The sequence below is a fragment of the Thunnus maccoyii genome, chromosome 23, assembly GCF_910596095.1.
Source record: "Thunnus maccoyii chromosome 23, fThuMac1.1, whole genome shotgun sequence".
NCBI lineage: Eukaryota > Metazoa > Chordata > Actinopteri > Scombriformes > Scombridae > Thunnus > Thunnus maccoyii.
The window spans coordinates 11,895,485-11,920,450 of record NC_056555.1 but is presented as its reverse complement, the minus strand read 5'-3'; the positions used below and the strand labels follow the sequence as shown (position 1 = coordinate 11,920,450).

Sequence of the window (24,966 nt, the reverse complement as noted above, 5' to 3'; positions counted from 1 at the left end):
TGAGTATCACTTCTTCTTCCTTATAGAGTGCGGCTTCTCTTTTGCCTTTTTATGTCCCCTTCTGTGCTTGGTTTCTCAGCTGCTTACATCACTAATGCACAAAGCCAAATTCTTCCCTCAACTCTGTTCGGCTCTCAAATTTCTTCTCGCTGACTTGTGCCAATTGTCCCACGCATATCTGGAAAGTTAGAAAATAAATTTGATTATTTTGAGACCTTGGAGACTCATAGCTTGCACAGAAAAATATGGTCCTAGTAGAAACATAGCAACACATTTGTATGTCCCAGCATGTCTATCTGGCACTCCATCACAGTGCATGATATTAATTTCGTATTTAGGAAAACAGCCATCACCTAGAGAGTATAGGATCACATTGCACCTTGCTACCTAAATTTGCACATTTTTGGTGCTGCTATAGCTACAGTGGCGTATCCAGGACGTGGTGATCAAATTGTGATGTCAATACAGATGTTCAGTGCAATGCATTGCTTCAACCTATGCACAGATCAATCATAATTGAATTCCAAAACTCATGTTAGCATCTATTGTAATGTTTGTACTCAAGGCCATGTTGATGTTTTTACATTTTATAATACAGCATTAAACTTAAGGTGCCACGCTGTCCACCTACAGCAACTAAAGTTAATAACCTAGAACAGCATTAACATGCAGCTACCATTCTGTTCAGTTTTCTATTCCATGTACGCTACATTTTCCATTTCTACCTATCACAGTCTCTGGGAAGCAGTGGTTATTTAAACACGTCTATTTTCGATCAGTAATTCTGTTCAGGATGAGCTACACATTTTCTAAGAGCCGTTTCTCTACAGTGTAGTAAATGTTATGCTACAGGTTCAGAATGAATCTCTGGTGCGACACATTTATTTACAGGGGTTACCTGTGCAAAACATATTTAAAATAGTTGTCAGCAATGTTATTCATAACACTGTGACGTTAGCTCAGCTTGCCTGAGTCCTGATGGCCAGCACATACTTACAATTTCAAGACCTGCTTTTTTTCTGACTCAAGGTCGAAAGTACGCTGACTAGAGATCAGCTGTCACAGTCTCAGTCCCACAATAACTATAGTAGAGGGAAATAGCAAACTGGCCCTATATCAGGTGATTAGCTGTCATCAGTGATTGACCGGCCTTATTGTGTTGATGAACGACTTATCAGATCTGGGATGGCCAGTGAGATTTCAGGGGTGGTCGTGACCACCCCGGGTCACCCCCTTAAATCACCATTGTATAGCTACTTTAACTTGCTTTAAAATACTGAGTTTGGATACAGATATTAATACAGATGTTGCTGTAAGAAAGGACAATTATGTTAACCTAATAAATAATATGTCAGTAACCTGTGCTCTCTAGTATATCATAGTGATTATGGTGGGACATTGGCTGAACTGCCGCATTAAGATAAGAATTCTACAACTGTGATTTAAAACAAGGAAATAAAAGTCTGACTACACTCTCTCTCTCTGTCACACACAGCCTCTTTGTACAGAATAAGCTATAAGCAGGTGCTCAGCATGGACAAAGTCCTGCCTTACTCCTCTGTATTCGACAAGAAGGTACCAAGCACACTTTTACATATATTTGCACGCCCATAAATGCATTGAAAATAAACCATATATATGGATTTGAATGCAAAGAGGACACACTTGAAGTTCAATTTCTTTCTTTGCACCTTAAGTAGTACACACACACAAACACACACACATACACACATTCTTCAATATGTCTTTGTGTGTTCTAGGAGGTACCAGCATGTCTATCGGAGGTACCTGGTGTGTTGTGTACGACTGAAATGCATACTGAGTCCGTCTTCAAAGACAAGGTAACATGTCCATCCATTTTTAAAACACATTTATTACCCTAAAAGTGCTTGCAAGCGATTATTATTCATCGCAATCACGCAGAGTCTTCCTCCTAGTCTGTTTCCTGCTGTATTTCCACAGCATGTTAATAAAACTCTGTCTCACATTGATGCTCGGTAATGTGATACAACGGTGGGAAATGACTGTAGCCGACTTCATTCAGACATTAAAAAGGCATTTATATGTAAAACAGTGTGATTTTAGATACAATTCAGACACAATTATCCTCAATTGTTTAGCAGCAACGTCCTTGCTGTGTCACTGTGGTGTTACTGTTTGTTTGTTTGTGTGTGTGTGTGTGTGTGTGTGTGTGTGTGTGTTTGTGTTTGTGTGCATGCAGGCCAGGAGTCTCCAGGGTTTCTGGTCAGAGCTGCAGTGGAACACGGATAGGACAAAATATCTGGAAGCTGTTCCCAACCCCAGATACAGAACCTCCCACATACAGGCCGACTGGGATAAACTGGTCAGTGTGTATTTCCAACAGCAAGAACATTCCATGTATATTAATGGACACAAATCTAAATTTCCATACAGGAAATTTCAATCAATTTATGGCAATTGTTTGACCGTGCTAGTTGAGGCGGGAGAGGGGAGAATATGTGTGTCTTTCTACTGTATGTGTGTCCTTGTCAGCATACCTGTGGGTCTTGATCAAACAATGGCAGCATATTTTCAGCCCTCCCATGATGGTGTTGCTTGTTTCAGAGGTCCGAGAGGAGACCGTCCAGCCACATGAATCACATGGAAGAGAACACAAAGAAGTAGGTCTGCCTCCCACTGGAGCTTCGTTAAGAAAAGTACAACAGACACACAGTCCTGAAACTGCAGGGAGGGAGGGCATGACTGTACCACTACACTGTGTTCCAGTGTTTGGAAAATTACACTATTTATTCTAAAAGGGTGGTATGGTGTCCAAATTACATCATTGATTGTGTTTTGATAAATGTTTGAAGAGTGAGTCCCTCTAGCACTGTGTACTAGTTTTTAAAAGTAATTAGATGTCAAAATCAGGTTTAGAAAAGTCTTAAAGCTTCTGGAAATTTGGCTTGAAATAGTAAAAAAGCATATATAAAGTCAAAGTTGAGTGTCTCATTAAGAATCCACAGAAGTCTGGGTGAAAATAAACGTTCATAACTATTAGAAAACCTAGTTAAAAAACTGCTAATTTTGCTGTTCAGACCATTTCTCAAGACTGTATAGTGTAGCAGATAAGTTTTGATTGACATCTCCTTGGCTACTGCTCGGTTTTGGCTCGTCTGTTTTCAACATGGCGGCCGGGTCACAAACTTTCTCATATTACAGCTTAACAGTACACTAAAATATGCTTCTGAAAACATTTGAGGCAGCAAATAGGCAATGCAGTAAAAGAAGAGTTTTGTGAGCTGTGTGTTCAGGGGCCACTTTCTCTGTGTTTCACAACACATTACTGAGAACACAAAGGGAATTGGGAGGTGGAGGGGGGGTGCGAAGCAATCGGTTCGTGGAATTACTTGGGCAATTTTTGCAATAAATGTCCAAGCATAACTACACCCACTTCAATGTGGGTGTAGTTATGCTTGTTGAAATTAGTTTCAACAGGATTGAAACTAATTTCTAATACTTTTTAGATGCTTACTATTATGTACATAAGACCCTACATTACACAGTTAGAAGGCTATTGTGGATTTGGGTTTCCAGTGGCTTTGAATTTGTACACTTTAAAGAGGGGAACTATTGAGCTGCTTCACAACTTCTTTGTCTATATTCTTCTGACTGAGTCAGTCTAAAACTGACTGTGAAGCACACTGAGCTGTATCCATCCTTAAAAGGTATGGCTGGTGGTACTCTATATTTTTCTTACTATCAACAAATCAACAGCTGAGTTCTGCAGTTTTTAGCAGCCCTTACTCAAACAGGAATTTTGCATTTGTTGGGAACTATTTTCAGCTGCAAATTAATACACATTTTACAGCAGCATGATGGTATATGAGGGATCGACTTAAAATAAATTATGTTAATGGTAAAGGAGTATTTCATCCAGTGTAACGGTGTGGCTCACAGCAAAGAAAGGTCCATAGCACAGAGAAATAAGATATATCAGGCTACACAAACAATACTTGTTGGTGGGTTTTGGTCTGTTCAAGCAATAAGAAAAACATAGAATATCATCAGCCTTATCCTTTACAGTGTATTCACACCCAAAAAATGTTTAAATGAATGAAAATCTGAAGAATAATAAATCACTTGAAGAAGAAAACTTGTGAAACTAGTTTAAAAGTACTGTACAATCAGATGCATCCTATGAAAAGACATTTAATTAAACCCTCTGATGCTTGTAAAACATCATCGAATATCTTGATGTATCCAATCTGGAACTCAAATAAAACTAATTCCCTTTATTTCACAACCTGTTCGGAAACTTGATAAATACAGTATGCCCTTACACACTCTCCCCAAGGTGGTATTAATATAACTGTGGTAAAGGATTGTGGATGGCAGAGTGATCACAGCTTTTTATAACCAAAGTCAGTGTAAACCACTCAGGAAAACAGAGACTACACGGGACAGAGACATCTGTTCTGTGTCTTCTTACTGTGTAAATGTCACAGCTCACTTAGTTTGAGCTTGGAGGCTTATCTCTCTGGCTCTCTGTCATACCACTTGAACTTTTGATTTTCAACATGCACAAAAAACTCCCACAACTTTTAAAGTCGACAAAATCTAGTTCTCATTCTTTTTTGAATACAGTTACCCTGGTTGTTCCTTGAATATAAAATAACCACGTTCAATTGAAATACCTTAACATGAGATTATAGCTGCATTTTATGATGACACTTTATGATCAAGTGACTTGATGATGCACCACTGATGAAATACCTGCTCTGAATTGAAATGAACTCTGTCCTGGTTGTGCCAGGGACCAAACCAACAGCCTGTTTAGTTCATAATTAGCTTCTCTTCCCCCAGGCTTAACTCCAGCACCTGCTTACAAAGTTTTTGCTTTTATAATTTTGATATGTTTTTTGCTCCCGACTGCTGCAGTGTAACATTATACTGCCTTGGCTTACAGCATGAGGAGTAAGACTCTTATTATAATGCTGACTTGAGGGATTGTTTTCACACAAAGCTTTTTCTTCTTATTTTGTAGAGTTCTATCAATGGTGGACACCTGGTGTCTTGGTAAGACGGCATAAGCACACTGAACACACACACACACACGCACACACACACACACACACACACACACAGAGTGTGATTGCCATAAATAACAAAACCTTGAGCAAGTGTATTGGGTTTTGTGTGTTTGTGAGTTATTCTGAGGTTGCATTCTTTATGCCCACTGGAGAATTCAGCTGAACAGAACCACCACACTAATTTATCATGGAGGGAGAGGTTGAGAGAAAATGAAGGAAGGCAGAGGGAGAATGGAGGGGAAAAAAGGGAGAGGGAAAAATACAGTCAAAGACACAGAGGTGAAGAATGCTACGATTATATAACAGCGGGGAGTTTGGTACTTCCTCGCCTCTCTCTCCCTCCTTTTATTTATTTTTCTGTCCGTCTCTCTCATGACTACAGTGAAGCTGTTTTGTATCAACCACAACACGGGATCTTCCCTTACCTCACTTAATTCACATGGATGATCTCATACACCCAAACCCTCCCACACATTAACTTGTAAAGCGCGCACACACACACACACACATAGTATTTTGATCACTTTCCCTGCACCAGCCCCTTTTTCACAGATGGTAGCACTCATGTAAAAAGCGAATTATTGATTTCATAATTGCTATGTGGTTTTGTATCACATGAATTTCATTGGTAGTAATAAGAGGCTGGGGGATTTTGCAGCTATGTTAGGGTAAAATGGACTGAATGGACATTTTAAAACAAGCTATTTTGTACTGAAGATGCTGATATCTATGTATTTTAATCCATGAACAGACTTCCTGATCATTCGTCTGCTGCTAGCATTGCCTAAAATGGCTCAAAGTGTGGAGATTTGGTTTGGCCCTGACTGACATATTTCAATTTGATGGATGAAAATGCCATGTAAATATGTACAGACATTTATGGTCCCCAGGGGATGAATCCTATTGACATCTAGCGCTACCCACGTTCACATTTATGGTTTTAAGTGAAATGGCTCAAGTATTTGATGGATTAGCATGTAATTTGGTACAGGCATTCATCTCCCCTCAGAATGAATTGTAAACACTTTGGTGATCGCCTGATTTTTCATCCAGTTCCATCTTCACGTCAAAATTTAATTTGTCCACTTTGGTTTATAACCAAATACCTGTAAAGCTAATGAAATCAGCCCCAGCTGTACTTTATGTTTAGTGATAATTAGCAAATGTTAGCATGTTAACATGTTAAAATAAGATGGTCAACACAGTATATACCTGCTTAAAACCTGCATGTTAATATTGTCATTGTGAGCATGTTAGCATGCTGGTGTTAGCGTTTAGCTCAAAGCACCGCTGTGCTTATGTACAATCTCGTAGGGCAGCTAGCGTAGCTATAGTCTTGTTAGCATGTAATTTATCCATGTTTAGACTTCAGACATGTGAGACTTATCTGTTTCTGCCATCTGAAAGTGTGGAGCTTGGTTTAAGGCTGCAATCAACAGTTATTTCTATTTGTATTTTTTTCAGTTTTTTTCAGTTAATCAATTAAAAGTTTAGTCCAGCAATCCTCACTTTTGTGTAGCTGGAACTAGTTTGGTATTTTTCCAAGGTAACTGACTTAAACAATGAATCACAATCAAAGTTGTGGTTGACTAATTCACAGTAGTTCCTTAGTGACGCTGCCCTTGGTTAATACATGTTAAGAGCCAGTGTATCCATCAGTAGCTATGTCTTGTTGATGTGAATGAAGAGACACACACACAACACATTTACCTGCTCACTCTGATTAAAAGCATCAGCGAAATGCCTAAAATATGTAAATTTAAAACAGTTGATAACTTTGAACTGCTAACAGGCATACAGAGAATCTGCCAGCGCAGTCTGTCAGTTAGCTGCACCCTGCAAACGCTATTTATCTGCTACATATTACGCTGTACCATCAAAAAGCCAGCTTCTTGCAAATGTGTAAAAGTGATAAAAAAAGATGGGGTGTGTTTGGATATGCAAGTGTGAAATAATTAATCTAAAGCACCCAAGTTGAAGCGCAGACCACTTTTGGTTGACTGACATGAAACTGCAGCATCTCTTTCACACACACACACACACATTAGGTTTATAACCCCGAAGCTTTGTGAAAAGTCACCCAAAAAGAATCTATAATAGGTTTGGTCCTTTTTTTATTATTATTAAAGTCGTAAACAAGTCAGTCTTCCATTCCTACTGATGGCCTGTTTAATGATGTTACTGCACTGACATACCTGAGGCTACCTGAAGTGTTCAGTCTAGCGTAGATGCAGCATCAAAGGTTTCTTCAAACGTCTCTTTTATGTGCGTATTCTCACTATTGCCTGGTCTCCTCTAGATAAGAAGCTGGTGCCACTTTTCCAAGAGGAGGACCGCCAACAGAGGGTGCTCATAGGCCTGGTGAGAGAGAGAGAGAGAGAGAGAAGCAGTAACAAATCAATGACTGCACCACACAAGCATGTTTTTCATGGTTTGGGCCAAGCTGCTTAGTACAGTGATGATAGATTAGACAATAGTGTGCTTTCAACTTTGTGGTAACATTTAAAGGGGAGGGGTTTTTTTAACATGATGATGACCCTGTGCACAAAGCAAGCTCTGTTAAAAAATTGTTTTTGTAGTTTGTTGTGGAAGAACTTGACTTGCCTGCATAGAGCACTGATCTCAACCACATCCACCACCTTTGGGAACAAGAGGAATGCCAATGCTTGTCACCCAATATCAGTGCCTGACCTTCCTAATGCTCTTGTGGCTGAAGGGAGGAAATCTCTGCAGCCATGTTCCAAAATCTTGTGGAAACCTTCCCAGAGGAGTGAAGGCTCCCTTTTAAGGGAAGAGTTCTCCACCACTCTCATGTCTGTCCATTAAATATAAAGATAGCAGATGGTTAGCTTATCTTAGCATAACGACGAGAAACAAAGGGAAACAGCTAGCCTGGCTCTGTCCAAAGGGAACAAAATCAGCCTCCCAGCTGTCATGACTGTGTGTATGAGGCAACAAGGGGAGGACCCAAACACACCTTATTAGGTCAAAGTAAAATTCAAAAGGCTTACAAAAACATAGGGGTGAGGCAGGGAAATCAGGAACAGGTAAGAGGATGGCTTGAATTCAAAGACACACAGCAACATTGACAATCTAGCAGGGAATGCATGCCAGAGGACTGGTATATAAGCTTCTGGGACTGATAAGGTAATGAGCAGCTGGTGAGCATAATTGGTTAGTGGCAACAGGTGAGCAGGTGGGTGTGGGAACCAAGCAAGAAAGTCCGGGGGTATCTGGTGGACAGGTAGAGAACAGTAAAACCAAGGGAGGAGAGAGTGTGGGGCTGAAGGCAGGGACAGAGGCAGAACAGGCAAAGGAAACCAAACAAATCATCATCACTCCACTGACTGAAATCTTCCTACATTACCATGAACATGGGCACTGTAGTTTATTTTGAGTCAATCCTGCATAAACCATACTGCTGCTGTAAATAGTCACCTAACCCTCCTATTGTGTTCAAAAAGGGTTCACACCCTAAGTGTTTGCGGGTCAAATTTGAGCCGTGTTTAAATACATTAACAGGCACTGAAAAATGCACTAATTATCATCGAGTAAAATGTTTTTTCTGCTAAGTGACTTATTATTATATTTTATGTATCTTAGACCACATTTAACTTACAATGTACAAATAGTTTTTTGTTTAAAATAGGCACAATTTATCTTTTTTACTGCTTATGATGAACAGAACAGGCAAATATATTATAAGACCATAAGAGACTAATGATAAACAAAACAATTCCCAAAATAACTTGTTTGTATTTTCTCATATGTTAAAATGAGTAATTATTGTTACATCTGTTGTATTATGGGTCAAAATTGACCGCATATACTTTCCTATGAAAAAAGAAGAAAAGTCAATTTAATTTCCAAAAACAACAGTAATAAAAATAAAGCGCAAGAAAGCCCCAACCTATAATGATATACAGCTGGGAAACAGGAGATGTGTGTGTGTGTGTTTGTGTGTCTGTGTGTGTATGTCATAGGCTACTTTTGGGGACAAATTTCAGACTAGATACCAGTTAATCAGGGATGGCTTGTCCAACTGGGGACAAAAGCCATGTCCCCTACTGGGAATAAGCAGATTTTTGGGTCAGTACTTAAGGTTAGGGTTAGGTTAAGGTTATGGTTAGGGTTGGGGTAAGTCTCCAGGAAATAAATGTAAGTCTGTGTAATGTCCCAAAAAGTGACATAGGTCAACGCATGTGCGTGTGTGTGTGTGTTTGTGGGGGGGTGGGGGGGTGAGTTAAAGAGAGAGTGGTGTGTGTGTGTTTGGGATCATATTTGCTGCATGCCACTCTACAGTTGAATTCAAGTCTATATGCTTTCTTCTTTTCTGAAACATAATTATTATTTTATTTTATTTTATTAATTTTATAATTACACAATATTATTATACTATTATTTTAGGATTGTATCACTATTATTTTTGTTTTGTTGTAATTTTTAAATTTTTGTTATTCATGATATTTGGAAAACATTAACTATGTATTTCTCTGCATAAACAACCCATAACTACTACTGGGTCAAATTTGACCCATAACACAACAGATGTAACTTTTTTTTTTAAAAATATGCATTTAAAAAAAAAGAAAAATTATCGAAATGTATTTTATTGTATTCAGTAGGCCATTGTAGAGGATGTAATGAAGGCTTGTTTTGATCAGAAAAAATGTATGTTTCACACATCTAAACTTGAAAACACGACAAAATTGGAGGGTTAAGCAGCAAATACGGGTTAATCTGTGGCTGGAGGTAGTCCCCAATAAATGCACTATTTACTCCTGTTTGAGTAATGTTTGCTAAAAACTACAGTGTCCAGCTGTTTTAGGAAATAGGTGAACTTCTTGGACATGAAACTATTTATTTTTGAGCCCTCTTCTTAAACATTTATGTCTTTAGTAGGAACCAGTGAGGGTGGGGCAGTTGGAAAGTACTGAGAGATGGACAAAGACATTATTGATTTTAGACTTTGATGAGAAAAACTATAGAATACTGTTGGACTTTCCCTTTAAAAGTGTAAAAATGACTAAAACATGCTGATATTTCAAAAGCAGAAACTTTCCAAAAAGTCAGTCGTTAACATCAAACATCCAACTGCTCAGAATCAAAGAGCCAGAACAGAACAGAATGAAACAAAGCCTGAGGCTGGATTGTTTATCAGTAGCTTGTAAGATACAGATCTTACTTTGACACCAGTATCACAAACTTTAATAGAGGTAGATGAGGCAGAATGAAAAGAAAGTGTGTGAATAGTCAACCATCCCAGATTGTTGATATACAACATCTTCATGGGTGAAATGCTGACAGACGATTATTTCTCTCCATAGTCACCTTTTAAGGTGAAACTGCTGTTATGCTTCAGATGAGTCGACACTTTAAAAAAAAAGGGCATCTTAAGGTCCCTGTCCTGCGTTCTTTTTTTTTTTTTTTTTGCTGTATGCCGTTTGATGGACATGTTCATATCTTCCAGCTTTCCCTGTGCTCAGCATAGTTTTTAAAGAGCGGATAGCTTCAATTTAATGGAGTTCAGTCTAGATGGTAGCAGTCTCTTGGCTATTCTTAGAACGACCCAGTCCTCCTGTCATTCTCTCTTTATTCCCTCCATTACTGCTTCCATCTTTCTTTCACCCCTCCCTCCCTCTCTTCGCTTCCATCTTCCTCTTCTGTAATCACTCCTTTTTCTCTTTCCTTCTCTCTTATCCTCACTCCCCTCTCCTCCTCCTCCTCCTCCTCCCTGAAGGATATCAGGTCATTCTGTCAAGTTGACACCGTTTTTAGACCTTCACTCCTCTTCTTTTCTGTTTGTCCTCTCCACAGATTTCTTCTTCTCCTTCTCCTCTCCTCTTTCCTCTCCATGGTTAAATCAATTTTGGGACACTGTAGTCGAGGGAAAAGTCGAGGTGAACTCATTTTGACCCTGCTGAGTGCACAGCAAAGTATGCTAAAAACATTCACACACACATACATGTACAAAAAAAAAAATATTATGTGTGTTTCTTGCATTTTAGACAGTGGACAAGCTGCGAGAGCATCTCAACAGACACGTGCCTCGATTGGGGAAGAAGAAGATCGACTCCCTGGTTGTCAGCTATGTAGCCAAACTGGTTGGTACACTGTATTTGTATGTGTGTGTGTGTGTGTGTGTGTGTGTGTGTGTGTGTGTGTGTGTGTTGGTAGGAGATAGAGAGAGGTCCAGGAGCTCTCTATATCCCTATGCAATTTTTCTTTTAAAGGCACATAGTTCTTCAAGTTATATTTATTTAATGTTTCCCCTTGCTCTTTTTCCGGGAAGGTTAAATGACGCTCTCAGCAAAGATCAGTCAGTGGAAAAGGCAGCAGGTTTTCCACTTTAGTTAAATGGTTGACAGAGCTCACAGATGGATGTGTGCTCTTCAGCTAAGAGAGGTTGCAGGAAGTCAGCAGGTTGCCTCTGGTTCAGACCTGTAAAACAGGCATCAGTGCTCTGACGGGAATCCTCAACCACTCAGTGACTTTTTCTTTTTCTGTTTTTTTAGCTTTGTGTGTCCACTAAGGGCATGGCTTCCACAAGGGGGATTCCTATTTTTGTTCCCACCCACTTTAATTTAGTTAGATTTTTTTCTCACTAAAATCCTTCTGAACAGTGTGGTCTGACTGTCTGAAGAGCAGCTGATAAAATTGTTCAAATGCTCATCTAAGATACCCTCAATTATCACCATGAGTGCAGAGCAGCAGCAAGTGATGCAGCGACTGTTTCAGCTGTGGGTTTTTGCCTCTCAGGCTACATAGAGTCTGTCCTGCCTTAAGTTTTAGGGTGTGTATCCAGAGAGGAAGAAGGCAGGTACTGAAACAAGTACTTTTGTGTGTTTTGTGGGCAAAAATCATTATTGTAAGAATTATCATCATCACTGTTTTTATTTCCAGTTAATATTCTCCAAAAAAGATGCTAGAATCAAGCATCAGTCCAAGTTAAGGCAGTGATTTTGGGAAATGCACTTATTTGCTTTCTGGCAGAGAGTTTTTGTTTTACTTTTTGTACAGATGTGATATAATGTGTTAGTGAGCTTTGAAGGAACTAAAAGTTGGACTTTGTTCCCCTCTGACAGAACCAGGCTAGCAGTTTACCCTTGTTTCCAGTCTTAATGCTAAGCTAAACAGCTGCTGGCTGTAGCTTCATATTAACTTATTATCTCATCTAAATCTCTGCCAGAAAGCAAATTTAGCATATTTCCCAAAATATTGAACCATTCATTTAACAATACAGATGGTTACATAGCATTTATAAACATATTTTTTGCTATACTATCTAAATGTGTATATATAGTTTTGGTTTTAGAATTATGTCCCTACTTCTAGCTAAACCTGTGCCTTTGGTATCCGCCCTAAGAGCAGCAGGTGGGATACATAACCAAGTAGAAGGACGTAACCACTCTCCGTCTCAGTAACCTATAGAGGCTGTCGGTTCTGTAAAGCCTGTCTTTAGTATTCCTGGGAGGTAAATCCCCTCACAGCTAGGAGTCACTGAAAGCAGACGTAGAGCATATATCAACACAACAGTATTAAATCAGGCCAAGGGTAAGGCTGGAATTGAATAGAAAGCAGGATGCACCACGTTTGGGGACTTTATGGAATTGCAAATGACAGAGTTTTAAAAAAAAAAAGACTAAAGAAATCCTCCCTGCCCACAGCTGGATCAGTCGATGGCTCAGCTCGCTGTGACAGGATCATGAGTTTGAACCTGCGCCTTCAGACCTTCAGTCTTCAGCCTTCAGCCTTCAAAATTTATTCAGCCCTGTGAGAGTGAAAAAAGTCTCTCATCCTGGGAGGCAGACTTATTAAAACATACCCACACAAGGACCCATAAGAAACAGCCTTGAGGGACGTTTTACTTAAAGATCAGTCGACTAACCCACCGGCCGGGTGATGTGCCTCCACATCAAACTGACTCATACTTTAAAACTCAGGGTGGTACTGTTGTGAAGACGGCTGACTTCCCTTCCACAAATAAAGAACATCTCCCCCTCTTGTCAGTGCTTATTGAGACTAATGGCTGCGTTGACACAGGGGAGAAATTGGAGGTGAAATAGATTACAGCTTTTAAGAGCCAGGGAACTTCTGCTATGATAGATTACAGTTCCGCAGTACATTATCGTCATAGTTATTTATTTCTTCTCCCTGTTGCTACAGACAACTGAGATACATCCCTTTTCATAACACAGCCGATGTTAGGACAAAGAACAACCTGTTAATAACAGAATATGAATTGCTGAAAGCAGGAATATATATTTAAAGTAATGAAATGAATTGAAATAGGATGGAATATTTTTAATTAGTTATTCTATACCCAAGGTTATTAAACTTCTCCTCAGCAGGGGACCCACACTGAGTAAATCCAGTCTTTGTGGAGCCAAGGCTCATTAAGAGAAATCACTGATTCTAGATTTTATTCTAATAGAAAGCCACATGGGGAATACTATGTATTAGTCTGTGGCTTTAAATCACTTGTTTGCCCTTTGTTTGCCTTTTTTTTCAGCTGAAAAACATCTCAGCTACATATTTTTATCCTTTTCACTGATCTTCAGGGATCCGGATTACATCAGCAACAAGCACAAGAGATGTAAGCTGAAAAAGAATCAAATCAGACTTTGAATAATTTATTTTGCTTGAGAAGTCGCTACCTGTTAACAGACCGGTGGAAGAACTGAACAGCAAGTTTTGACTCTTGGAGCATTACTTTCTTGATTGTAGAGCAGCCAAAATAAATCCCTGTGACAAATTCAATATGACAAATAATAAAAAAACAAGGGAGGTAGGCACAGGTAACCAACCACTGTCAATGAGAGACGGGATGGATTCTCCTGAAAAATCAAGGAACACTGCTGTGTTAGAGCACATAAGTTAAAAAACCTTTATTATTGTGGCTAGATTATTAATAACAAGACCGAACTCTGGTCTTCCTCAGGGTCCAACAATCACACACACAGACAAAGTGAATATAAACATAAGTTTCAACCACACACATGTGAATCTGCACAGCAACATCTGGCTCCACTCATTACACTGATTATGTAATCAGGTCACTTAAAGATTGAACTTTATAAATCACAGATATTAGTAATGAAGACTTACACACATGGATTTTTTTGAAACAGTATAAGAAAAATAACATAATAATAGAGACAAATATAATATAAATAATAAGTAATCAATAAAAATTAAAGAAAAAAGAAATAAAATATAATGACAAAAGAACCAAAAATACAATTAAACAGAAAAATAAATGAATCAATATTGATTAATATATCTATCTGAGAGGGAAATTGGTTTGCACAGTTACAAACATACAGTATGATCATTACAGTAGGATATACTTTGACATACATATCAAAAATCCAAACTTTCTCTGTTTAATAGTTTTTCAGCCTGTCGCCACCATTAACAAAGTTAAGACTTCAGGGAGGGATACAGGATCATCTGTGTGTCTTGCTGTGTGTTTTGGGGATCCATTCCCTCTCTTATGTACAGTCAATAAGACAAATTAAGCACAGACAGTGTGAAATAAGATTATTTTTTGTGATTTTTGCAGTGATACACTTTAAAAAGAATATATTGAAACAGTGTAAAAAAATGAAAAGACATGCATCTGTGCAGGAGAATTAAAAAAAACCCAGAGGAGCCTATTATTACCTCTGCCTTCAACACCTCTTGTATTTCTGGGCAAGTCTGTTACATAAGTGAATCTAATTAAAATTCCCACTGAGGTCACGGGAGGACTTAACTGTCGACGTTTGGAGAGTGTTGGGGTGTGGGGGGGGGGGGTTGTGAGGGGGCAGGAGGAGGGTTTCCCACTGATGTGCAGGATGTGAATGAGGCAGATCGTCTTCCTGTTATTCTACACGAGATGAAAGAGTGGTCATTCGTGGAAAGAGGCGTGTGTGTGTGTGTGTGTTCCAGCATGCAGCGGGCACGGTTCAGATGAGTCAAGTGCAGTCGAATGATCCCGGATGCTGACAGATGTGTGGTGAAACGATGTGGTCGAGCGTGTGCGTGCTGTAACGTGTGATCCACTGCGTTACTCTTGTTCGTGGAAATGAAAATGGGAAGTAGGGAAAATAAAAAGAGGGAAGTGAGGAACAAGTGTACATTTCTACCAACAGAAATGCCAGAAAACTGAATAAGTTATGTGTTTTTTTTTCAGATCTTTCAGATAAGATGCGAAATGTGCAAAATTTCCAGGCTTTTGCCTTCAGCTGCAAGTCGAAGAAAATGTTTCATTTGAATGTAATGGAGCATCTCCTTTCCAAACCACTAATGTGTGTGTGTATGTGTGTTTAGCTGGAGCTCATCAGACACATGCTGGAGTCAGTCTGGCTGAAGTACAAACTGGGCCCCCGTGTTTTGTGCCTGTGAGTAGCCCTCTCTCATCAGTGTGCGCCTCCTTTTAAAGTCCTTCAGTCATGTTTCCAACTAATGTACGTAATGTAATGTATAAAGCGCTGACAGAATGTGTGTGTTCATCTTCATGCATGTGTGCGCACTCCCCGCTGTGTGTGTGTGTGTCCACATGTGCAGATAGCCCACGACCCCTCTTCACGTGATCGTTATGTAACAATCCTGAATTTTTCTGTGTGTGTGTGTGTGTTTGTGTGTGTGCGTGCGTGTTACAGCACACAGCAGGGCAGTCCAGCAGAATGGTCCGTGTTTCACTTCATGTTTCGGATCCTGGAAGCCACGAGGGGTCTGTGCCTGCCCCTCCCACCTGGTACGATCCACACACACACACACACACGCACACACGCTTTTAGCTGTTATAATCCAGTCTGTCTCCATCTCAGCCAGAATAACAATGTGTGTTTGTTGCACTGAGGGACAACAGACTTGCTCTCTTCAACACTAATATAACCAAAAATATGTTAAACATTAGCATAGTGCAGACATGGGTAAAGCAGAGTGTGAATACATTTTCAAAAATTTGAATTCATTTTCCAATATTTGCGGAAGAAACCCCCTGTAACGCAGTCCCATGACGTTGCCTGACAGTTAATCTGAATTTTAGCTGCTCATGAGTAAAAGTTTTATGGGTTCAAATCCTAAACTGTTTGAAAAAAGGAAACGAGAAATGCCCTGAAGAAAGGCAAGTTAAATGTGAGTGTGAATTCTCAGTAGCTTCATCACTACGAACTGCAGGCAAGCTGAGTCAAGTTCCCTTTGGTAAATATAAATTGCACAATCTCTGACACATTGCTGTCAGAGATTGTGCAGCCAGGTGTACATTTGTATTAACAGTACAGAAGGGGGGGGGGTGGCTTTATTTTATTTTTGGTTTTTGTTATTTATGTTTTGAGGAAAAATTAAAAGCTTCGGTCTCTTCTTCTTTTTCTGCCTCTGCCCTACCTTTATCTCTCTCTGTCTCTGTCCAGGCTATCACACCCTGTTAGCAGTGTTTGCTGTGCGTTGCCTCCCTCGTCACACCTTCCTGCAGTACATAGACCACGGTTTCCTGCAGCTCACTGAAACCTTTGTGTCTCGGCTCATGACAGGTAAACATGAACACACACACACAGTACTAAATATTTGCATGCATCTCTTGAAATAGAAAAAAATAAGTCTCAGTACTTCCCTTATTAACATGTTGGCGTGTGTATACTAGGAAATATTGCTGATGTTCACAACATATATTTATTTAATCAAGGGGACGACCATTTCAATTATTAGAGTAAAAAAAAAAATTGACTATGTAAACTAGCTTCATTGTGTGCCGACAGAGAAAAGCACGCAGGTGGGAACAGGTGAGCATCACGTAGTGCCCCCTGGGTAATGTATTTTATTTAGGGCTATTACGAATCTCCCAGAGAACCTGATATGGAAATGGAAGAAAAGAGTACTGGTCAGTAGCACAGGCTTGTAGCATAATTACAGGGTGGGAGGGCACAGAGAAAATCAGGTGGGCCTAGCCTGTCTAAGACCAATCATAGGCTGTTAATAGGTTCTGAAACGCATGTTAACCAAAATAGGCCAGTACAACTATACTTGCCTGAATGCACCACAGTTTAATCATACAAGCCTTGGTGATGTTACAGATACCGAGACGCACATTAACAGCATCGCATAGGTTGGCACGGCGGCTACCACATATTCACATGCACACACAAACACGCACACACCGTCAGTTGACAGACGCAACAGCATCATTAATCAAGTGTATGGATAGAGGTTAACCAGGACCATGCTCAGTAATGTTAAAAATTACACCTGAACATAGCCTGGCACAGTGGCCACATAAACCACATACACACACACATAGATGGCAGATGCAGCAACATCAGCATAAAATCCACTTGTATACCCAACAAAAACTATACCCAGTAAACACTAAACATGCTAATTATTCTATTCAGTCAATTAAATCTGTTGAGTTTTGTAGAATGTTTATCTTTTTAAACCTGCATTAAGCATTTTGGCCACCTTGGGGTAGCGGAAACATGCTGTGAACACAACACTGACATATCATCACTTTTTAAGTTGATATGTTGAACTTGTTAGCAAACAGTTGCTTATTTACACATCTAGCAACATTATCATTCATGTGGAGTCATATTTCTCTCCTTCTGGTGAAAATAACGTTTCTTTTAGCATTGTTTTTGCTCTCTACCAACTCCTGAGGGAAATATCTGGCTCTTTAGTTGCTAAATGCTGCACTAGCTTCACCAGCTAGTCATTAACTGTGTCATTTTACCGTTCGGTACAGAGCAGATAGTGCACAGTGGGTTTTTAGAGCTTTTTCCTCTGAAATACTTCAATCAAATAATCATTGCTTAAATGTTTTATGCCAGTGGATGTGGTTGTATTACTTATTGTACATCATGTGTGTTTTGTACATAGAGGAAAAGAAAAATGGATGCAAGGAGAGTATGATGTAAAATATTATTAGTTTGAAATGAACAGCAATACATAGTGAAAATGGAGGATATACATTAAGTTATGCTGTAATAATTAAAAGTATAGAGATAAAAACACAGTGTGGATATAACAGATAGCAGAGGCAGCTGCAACAAACCGGAAAATAACACATTTCTATACAAGAGTAAATACAAAAAGGGATGTACTGCATTCAGTATTTCCAAGTCCATCATTTAGATCCTTGTTTCAATGTCTATGACACCACAGTCTGAAGTAGGGCTGCAACTGCTTATTTTCATTATCAATTAATCTGCTGATTATTTTCTCAATTCATCGTTTTGCCGACAAAATATAAGAAAATAGAGAAAAACGTTCAAGGCGATGTCTTTAAATGTCTTGTTTCGTCTGATCAACATTCCAAAATCCAAAGATATTCAGTTTACAGAGTGTGAAGAAGTTTAAAATATGATACTGCAATACAGGAGTGATATTAGATGTCATTAAGGGTCAATAAAAGTCTTTCTCTTCATGTCGCTGTCTCTCTTTTGATGCCGTGAGGAAAAGAAATACAGGAATGGATTCAGACAGTGACTGAAAAAGTAAAAACATTCCACAAACGTCAACTTCCTACTAATAAGCATCAGGTGGTCTGATGCTGTGAAGAGCGCGGCCACATACAGCACGCGGAGAATGAGAGGAAGAAGGGCAACAACCAGGGAGACGGCGATTATTCGAATGAAAATTTTAGTAAATCTACCACTAGAGTCTTTCTTGTTAGGCATTTGATTATTTTTGAGCCCTCTAACGAGTAGCAGGTAGAAGGTCAACAAGACTAGGTGGCTGAAAACTATGAATAAAATATACACTGCTTCGAGCACAGGTGTGATCCTCTGATTCTTGCAGGAACGACCGTCGTTCTGCTCTGTCACGGTTTTCGCGTCTATCAGTGAAAACACAACAGGAAGAGCTACAAGGGCTCCGAGAAGCCACACACTGGACAGTATAACCCGCTGCCATCTCCGGCGAAGCTCGTCCCACTTTTTGGGGTGAAGAACCTGGCAAATAAAATGGACAGTTTCAGTTTCATGTCTCTGTCATTACATATATCTGTACTGACTGATTTTTGGTTAAAATCACCGTTGATTGGAAACATCTTGAATCAGACATTTAAAAAGAATTCAAGAAAAATACGTAGTGCTACTTCTGTCTTTGTGCCTACAAATGAAAAAACCTTGTGGGATTGGAGGCTACATACCTGGTAGTACCTCTGGATGCTTATCAGCACCAGAATGTTCAAGTCCGAGGTCATGCAGAAAAAGAAGAAATAAATGAGAAGTTGACAGACTTCATGTGTCAAATGCGGTCCATCATAGAAAATGACAACAGCAACAGGCAGGCAGAGCAGGCAGAGGAGGTCCGACACTGCCAGGCTGAAGAAGAGGCGCTGCGAGATGGATGAGCCGTGCAGACGGTGGCAGAGTTTTACTATTATGGCGATGTTAGCAGGCACACCCAGCAGGCAACTGACTGCAATAATCACACCAGCAACAGTGTACCAGGGATAGAGGTTGGAGGTTGAAGGTATTCCTGAGGTGGAGTTGGAGCAGTTGGTGGAGGAGTTACAGAAGATGTAGAAAGAGGTGTTGAAGCTGTCGTCATCGGTCATCGTGGAAGGGGAGTGATGGAAAAAGATGAAGAAGTGACGAGACTGAAGTCAATCTAAAAAGATAGTAATGCCTCCTCTTGTGTCGAGCCCAGGCTGTGTGTCCTGGTTTCCCTTTCTGTGACTGAGATGAAGACACCCACTACCTAGCTCTTATACCTACACTCTACTGGTCTGTGGTTTTGGTGTGTATGAAGGTTTGCTGTTTCCAAGAAGTCAGCTTCAGTTCTATCAAAACTACAGTATATCTGCTGTGAACATTTGACTCCCACTTTTTGGAATATATGAAATATCAGGATCAATACTGGAATCAGAGTTTCTAGGAACATGACCATGGTGTTGTGTCTATGTGCAAACTCATGCACATCATACAAAATGCCTCCAAAATTATTGGCCTCCCCACCCTCAACAGCAAAGCTATCACATGCAGAGCACACAACATCGTACATGACCCCATGCACCCCCTCTACCCATTCTTCATACTGCTTCCATCTGGTCGCAGATACGGATTCTTGGCCTGGAAATGGGCTGGAAAAGTTATGGCAGGAGTTTTGTCCCCTCTGCTATGTCTTTCATGTAGTTATGTTGTGGATGTGTACTGTATTTGTGTATCTATGTATTCATGTGAGGCTCTGTACAGACTGTGGCAACAAATTTCCTTGAAGGATAATAAAGAATCTATCTATTTCACTGTGAGCATGTTGGCATGCAAAGCTCTGCTGTGCCTAAGTATTGCCTCACAGAGAAGCTAGTGTGGTTGTTAGGGCCCTATTTTCATTTCAACGACCAGCGCAGAGTTTTGTATTTTTCTGACTTTGAAATTTGGTTTGCATGAGGACAAGCACGATAAAGTGGTGAGAGGTTCATCAAAATGAGGCTGTGCAAAGTTGGTTCTTGGTGTTTTGGTGGAAATTGGGTCTCTGATGTGCTGAAAATAGACGCCTGAGAAGTTTGTTTCTGATTCAGCGTCACTTTGCAGGCATCTTACTTGCAAATACGCAGCCATAACAGAATTATGTTTAAAATGAAAATGAACTATTTTAATTAAACACTCTCATTTTAGTTGATGCCTTTAAATCACAATCAAAAAATAACACATTTGTATTTCTTTTTAGTAATAGAAGAAATTAGTTGTTTTTTTCAACTGCTCTAAATCATATGATATTTTTAGTATTACCACAGTCAGCCAGATGGCTCATACTTTATGATACATCACCTGTAATGAACTACTTTCAGAATTACCCCAGAAAATGGAAACCCTCCAAACCCACAGGATGGTAACTGTGATGAACAGATGTGAACGGCTCTGGCGCAGTTAATAATATGTAATTTACTGTAATATGACACTTATTTTCACCTATACATGCTAAGATACAGTATGTCATGGAACCTGTAAATTCTTATGTCCTGCTTAAAATACTTTGTATGCCTTGGTGTGGATTTCATACCACATACAATACACTGTTCAAAGGCCAAAAATCATGACTTGGCATGGAGATCAACCGAACCAAAATATCTGGCCTTCCTTGACATTCTTGATCTTGTTGTAGTTTACAAGGTTCTTTCTCATGGACAGGACAAACAAAGATCCTCGAAGATGAAAAGATTATTTAAGGGACTGAATCCAAATAGTTTCAAACTTCAAAGTGAGAGAAAAGGATGTTTCGGACTTTGAAGTGAAAGGGTTCATGCGTCACTTCTCCCTGGGGATTAATCAAATATCTATATATCTATTTAAAATTCTCCTTTATTTTTAGCCAGGGTAATTGGCTGGATAGGTGTACACTTTCTGCCTCATTACACACACACACACAAACATATATTCTCATCTAGAATTTCCAAATAATCCCTAGCCTTGTTCCAGACGTCTGAAATGCTGCCCACAAATGATGAAAAAGAAAAAAACTAAATGGTAATTCAGTCTGTGATATCCAACAATGGGTTAACAACTTGTGCTAGTTCAAGTACTAATGGGCAAAAAAGATGATTAGGTGCAGCAGCTGCAGTAATGGTGCCTAAGTTTTGGAAGAACTTTGAGTTTATCTTCTGTTGGTCCATATATTGAGGAATGAGTTCAGGCAGATTCTCCTCCTCATAAGGATACAGTCAGAGATGAGATGGAAATACTAGATGGACTACATCTCCCAGTATGCCCTAGGAGCACTTGAGAGTCATCCAAGAGGAGCTGAAGCAAGATCCTGGTCTGTTTTATTTGGTGTCAGGCCAAAATTTGCCAGGCAGAATTTACTCTCATGGTGTGGCAAAAAGTGGGGGGTGGTGACCTGTTGTCTTTATCTAAATACAGTAAATCAAGTCTTGCATAAAGCGATAACGTGGCATTCAATCACAGGCAGAACATGTGGTCACACTGAGCCTGATAGCATCCTGCTACACAACACAAGAGCCACAGACTGTGAACAACAACCCACATTAGCTTTCTTGCTAAAGTCTCGTTCTTCTCTAACTCACAAACCAGAATGCACATCTTGTCCTGCACCTTAGCTTGTTGAACATGCTACCACACAAACATTCACCTGAGAAAAGTGCCCTGCTAACTTACGTTAGCTAGAAAGCTAGTTCGTTGCTCAGTTGCAGCACATTAAACAACATGTAAACATACCTGCAAATGTTGCTTTGGACCCGTTAGATGCTGGTTTGATCATTGCTCCTCAGAATCCTTTTTAGCGACACACTGTCTGTTCATGACTTGTAGCTACAGCAGTTTGTTTACTTTGTCTCTCTTCTGTATGGTGAAACACCGCTAGCCTGCCAGCTAATGTCAATTACTGAATGTCACGACCCTCATGCAGCTGAGACAAAAAGGAGCATTTCTGATATTTTTCCAGAACTTACATTGGAATACATTGAAAAAACATTATTTTTGATTGCAAAGAGTGATAATTAAATGATGTTTTCAGTTGGACTTTAACGTAAAGACAAGAAACATGTGCTGACTCATAGTCCTCTTTGCATGGTTGATCATGAAGCTTTGTGCGCCAATACACTGTCCAAGTGAAATATTACTCTAATGCTTCTTTTAATTCATGCAAATCCATCAAGATAATTATCTCATTTGCAGCAGCATTTGCTAATAGCAGTTATAGGTCACTCTTAACACCTAGGAACTGCCCACTACAAACATAACCTTTCTCTGCTGACCAGTAAGCAATCTGGGATTTTGCTGATTGTATTTTTCAAGGAGTGTTTTCAGAAAATGCAACTACTGACTTTTTATTGATCTTTCCTTTCCAAGTATTTTACAGAGAGAAGGTATGTCCCAAATGATGTTACTTTTGGTCAGAAGAGTAATTAGCACCATGTCTCCTCTCTTTTCTCTGCGTATAGATTTGGACAACAGTGATGCCAACGAGAAACTGAAGTTCAGCATACTCAAGAGGCTCCCTGAGGTACTTCTGTGTGTGTGTGTGTCCTAACAAGTTTTTTCATGCAGGGTTGGGAGTAGTTTAGATTTTGTCTAAGAGGAAATGATTAAAGGAAAAAGAAAAGCATTCAACCTTTTCTATCCAATGTAATTAATCCAATTTTTTTTTTTTTAACTCTTCGCACAAGATCAGCCATCCAGATAATGACATGCAGTGTGGACAAACTCGGAGGACTGAGCTGAAATGCACCAGTGCTCGACTGGAGTGAATTTTTCAACCTGGATGTTATGAGGAGTAAAAACAATGCACAAGGCTATTATAATCCCATCTATTAGTGAGGGGGAAGTTTTGATCTTCTCTCGAATGGTTCTCGCCCGAAACTTCCCATTCTAGTCCAATTAAGAGTTCGAAGTTATTTTAGGTCTCATCTCCCTCAAGCCCCCCTCAAGCCAATCACAAAGCACTTGTGTAACCGGCTGATGAGTGTGTGTGTGTGTTCCGTCCGCATTGTGATCAGAGGAATGTTGAGTGTTTAGTGTCTCTGTTCTGTTTCCTGCCCGTCAGACCTTTGTTGGGTGAGTTTGGCAGGCAGGAGAGATTTAGCAGGTACACACACACACAAGAATTTGAAAACAGGAGATGTTGGCCCACTGTAGGAGATTCATACTTCATCGTCCCATGATAAGTTTTCATCACATTTCTGCAAAAGTTCACAGTAGTTTTGTCAGTTTTCTGAACCACAGCAATGGATTTGGTTATTGTAATATCGATATACATCATAAATGTTTTCCTGCTTGTTCCAGGTCTTTTAGTCCATGTTACAGTTGAGGTATTGAAATGTGTTTTTTTTAGCTTATTTGAATGTTCTAGCACATCATATTCACTGCACACATTATTATAAAGTTGAGCTCTGAAGGTTTATTCTTGACCTTGGAAATAGCAGTTATGACAAAACAATTCTAATCACAAGGCCTGTTTACTTTTTGGAAAGTTCATTCACATCTCATGGTCAGAAAATTAATCTGCAACTGTTTTGATAGTCAAAAAGTTGTTTATTAAGCAAAAATTCCAAACATTTGCTGCTTCCAGCTCTTCAAATGTGATGATTTTATGGTTTTCTTTGTCTTCTGTGATGATAAACTGAATGTCTTTGGAAAAAACAAGACATTTGAAGATTGAATTTATAAAGGGCATTTTTCACGACTAATCGAATAATGGAAAGAATATTCAACAGATTAATTGATAAAGAAAATGATCATTAGTTGCGGCCCTAATCTCTAAGCTTTTTTGTCAAGCGATTTTGAAAGTGTTTCTTATAGAAACACATATTATATTGTTACATGTTGATAGAATATCACAATTATGAATGGCCTCTTTATTTAACTTCCAGAAAAAAAGAACCATATCACAATGTATATCGTCATATAATTACATATAAGATTCCCACTGTCAGTAACCATCATTAATTAAAACAGCTGTTGCTCTTGAACAACTCAACTGTGACGCTGACACCTAAAGAAACACTCAGGCAGAGTTATATTAGCCCTGATGATGCAGTGTGAAAAGATGTGTATTAATGAGCTGAGGTACAAAAGTTAAATTCCTCTGTGAGTTGCTGGCTCCATTTGTTTCTTCTCACCTTTGATACAAGAATAATCTTTGCAGTAAACCAGCAGCTCTGTGTCAATTTGGCAGTATGTTTAGAGCAAGACAGACTTAAGGAAAAAGCTGCTTTTTTTCTTACTGTTGGTCACGCCTGTCGAATCTGTTTGAGTAAGTGTTTGTTATAACCGCGGTGTGTATTTCGCAACACTGACAGGATACGACCTCCCTGGAATCCCTCATTAGCAGTCAACTCCTCAATAATGGGTTGGAGTTCCAATTGGCACAATAGAGAGGGACAGATGTTCACATGCTCCAGGGATAATGCTTTAAGACAACATGAGCTGCATTCCCAAAATGTAATCTCTTGTGTTTTTGTGTGTGT

General features: G+C 39.4%; 2 protein-coding genes and 1 long non-coding RNA gene across 3 annotated transcripts in view; 1 reads left to right on the top strand and 2 right to left on the bottom strand.

Annotated features, from left to right (window-relative positions):
- The window catches only part of LOC121890670 (gamma-secretase activating protein), a 38,181-nt gene that overhangs the window by 9,986 nt on the left and 3,229 nt on the right, over positions 1–24,966 (top strand). The window contains exons 19-29 of the mRNA XM_042403150.1: positions 1,496–1,575; positions 1,761–1,841; positions 2,222–2,344; positions 2,587–2,642; positions 5,009–5,040; positions 7,354–7,415; positions 11,063–11,158; positions 15,369–15,439; positions 15,701–15,795; positions 16,454–16,573; positions 22,942–23,003. Of these exons, the coding sequence (XP_042259084.1) occupies positions 1,496–1,575; positions 1,761–1,841; positions 2,222–2,344; positions 2,587–2,642; positions 5,009–5,040; positions 7,354–7,415; positions 11,063–11,158; positions 15,369–15,439; positions 15,701–15,795; positions 16,454–16,573; positions 22,942–23,003 (878 nt within the window). The remainder of the gene's footprint in view (positions 1–1,495; positions 1,576–1,760; positions 1,842–2,221; positions 2,345–2,586; positions 2,643–5,008; positions 5,041–7,353; positions 7,416–11,062; positions 11,159–15,368; positions 15,440–15,700; positions 15,796–16,453; positions 16,574–22,941; positions 23,004–24,966) is intronic.
- LOC121890673 lies at positions 40–8,553 on the bottom strand. Its single transcript, XR_006093878.1, has 4 exons — positions 8,066–8,553; positions 7,250–7,412; positions 2,520–2,664; positions 40–178 (listed from the first exon to the last, which is right to left on the bottom strand). It is a non-coding gene; the product is annotated as an uncharacterized LOC121890673 (long non-coding RNA).
- Positions 18,323–21,310, bottom strand: LOC121890672 (G-protein coupled receptor 183-like). The gene is made up of 2 exons (XM_042403151.1): positions 19,189–21,310; positions 18,323–18,988 (listed from the first exon to the last, which is right to left on the bottom strand). Exons 1-2 carry the CDS (start codon positions 19,597–19,599, stop codon positions 18,434–18,436), a joined length of 966 nt encoding a protein of 321 aa, XP_042259085.1. The 5' UTR covers positions 19,600–21,310; the 3' UTR covers positions 18,323–18,433.

Excerpts from the sequence above, each read along its gene's own strand:
- LOC121890672 (XM_042403151.1), bottom strand. The coding sequence starts at position 19,599 with ATGACCGATGACGACAGCTTCAACACCTCTTTCTACATCTTCTGTAAC. Across the intron at positions 18,989-19,188 it reads GCATCCAGAGGTACTACCAG|GTTCTTCACCCCAAAAAGTG; the intron begins GTATGTAGCCTC and ends TTTATTTGCCAG.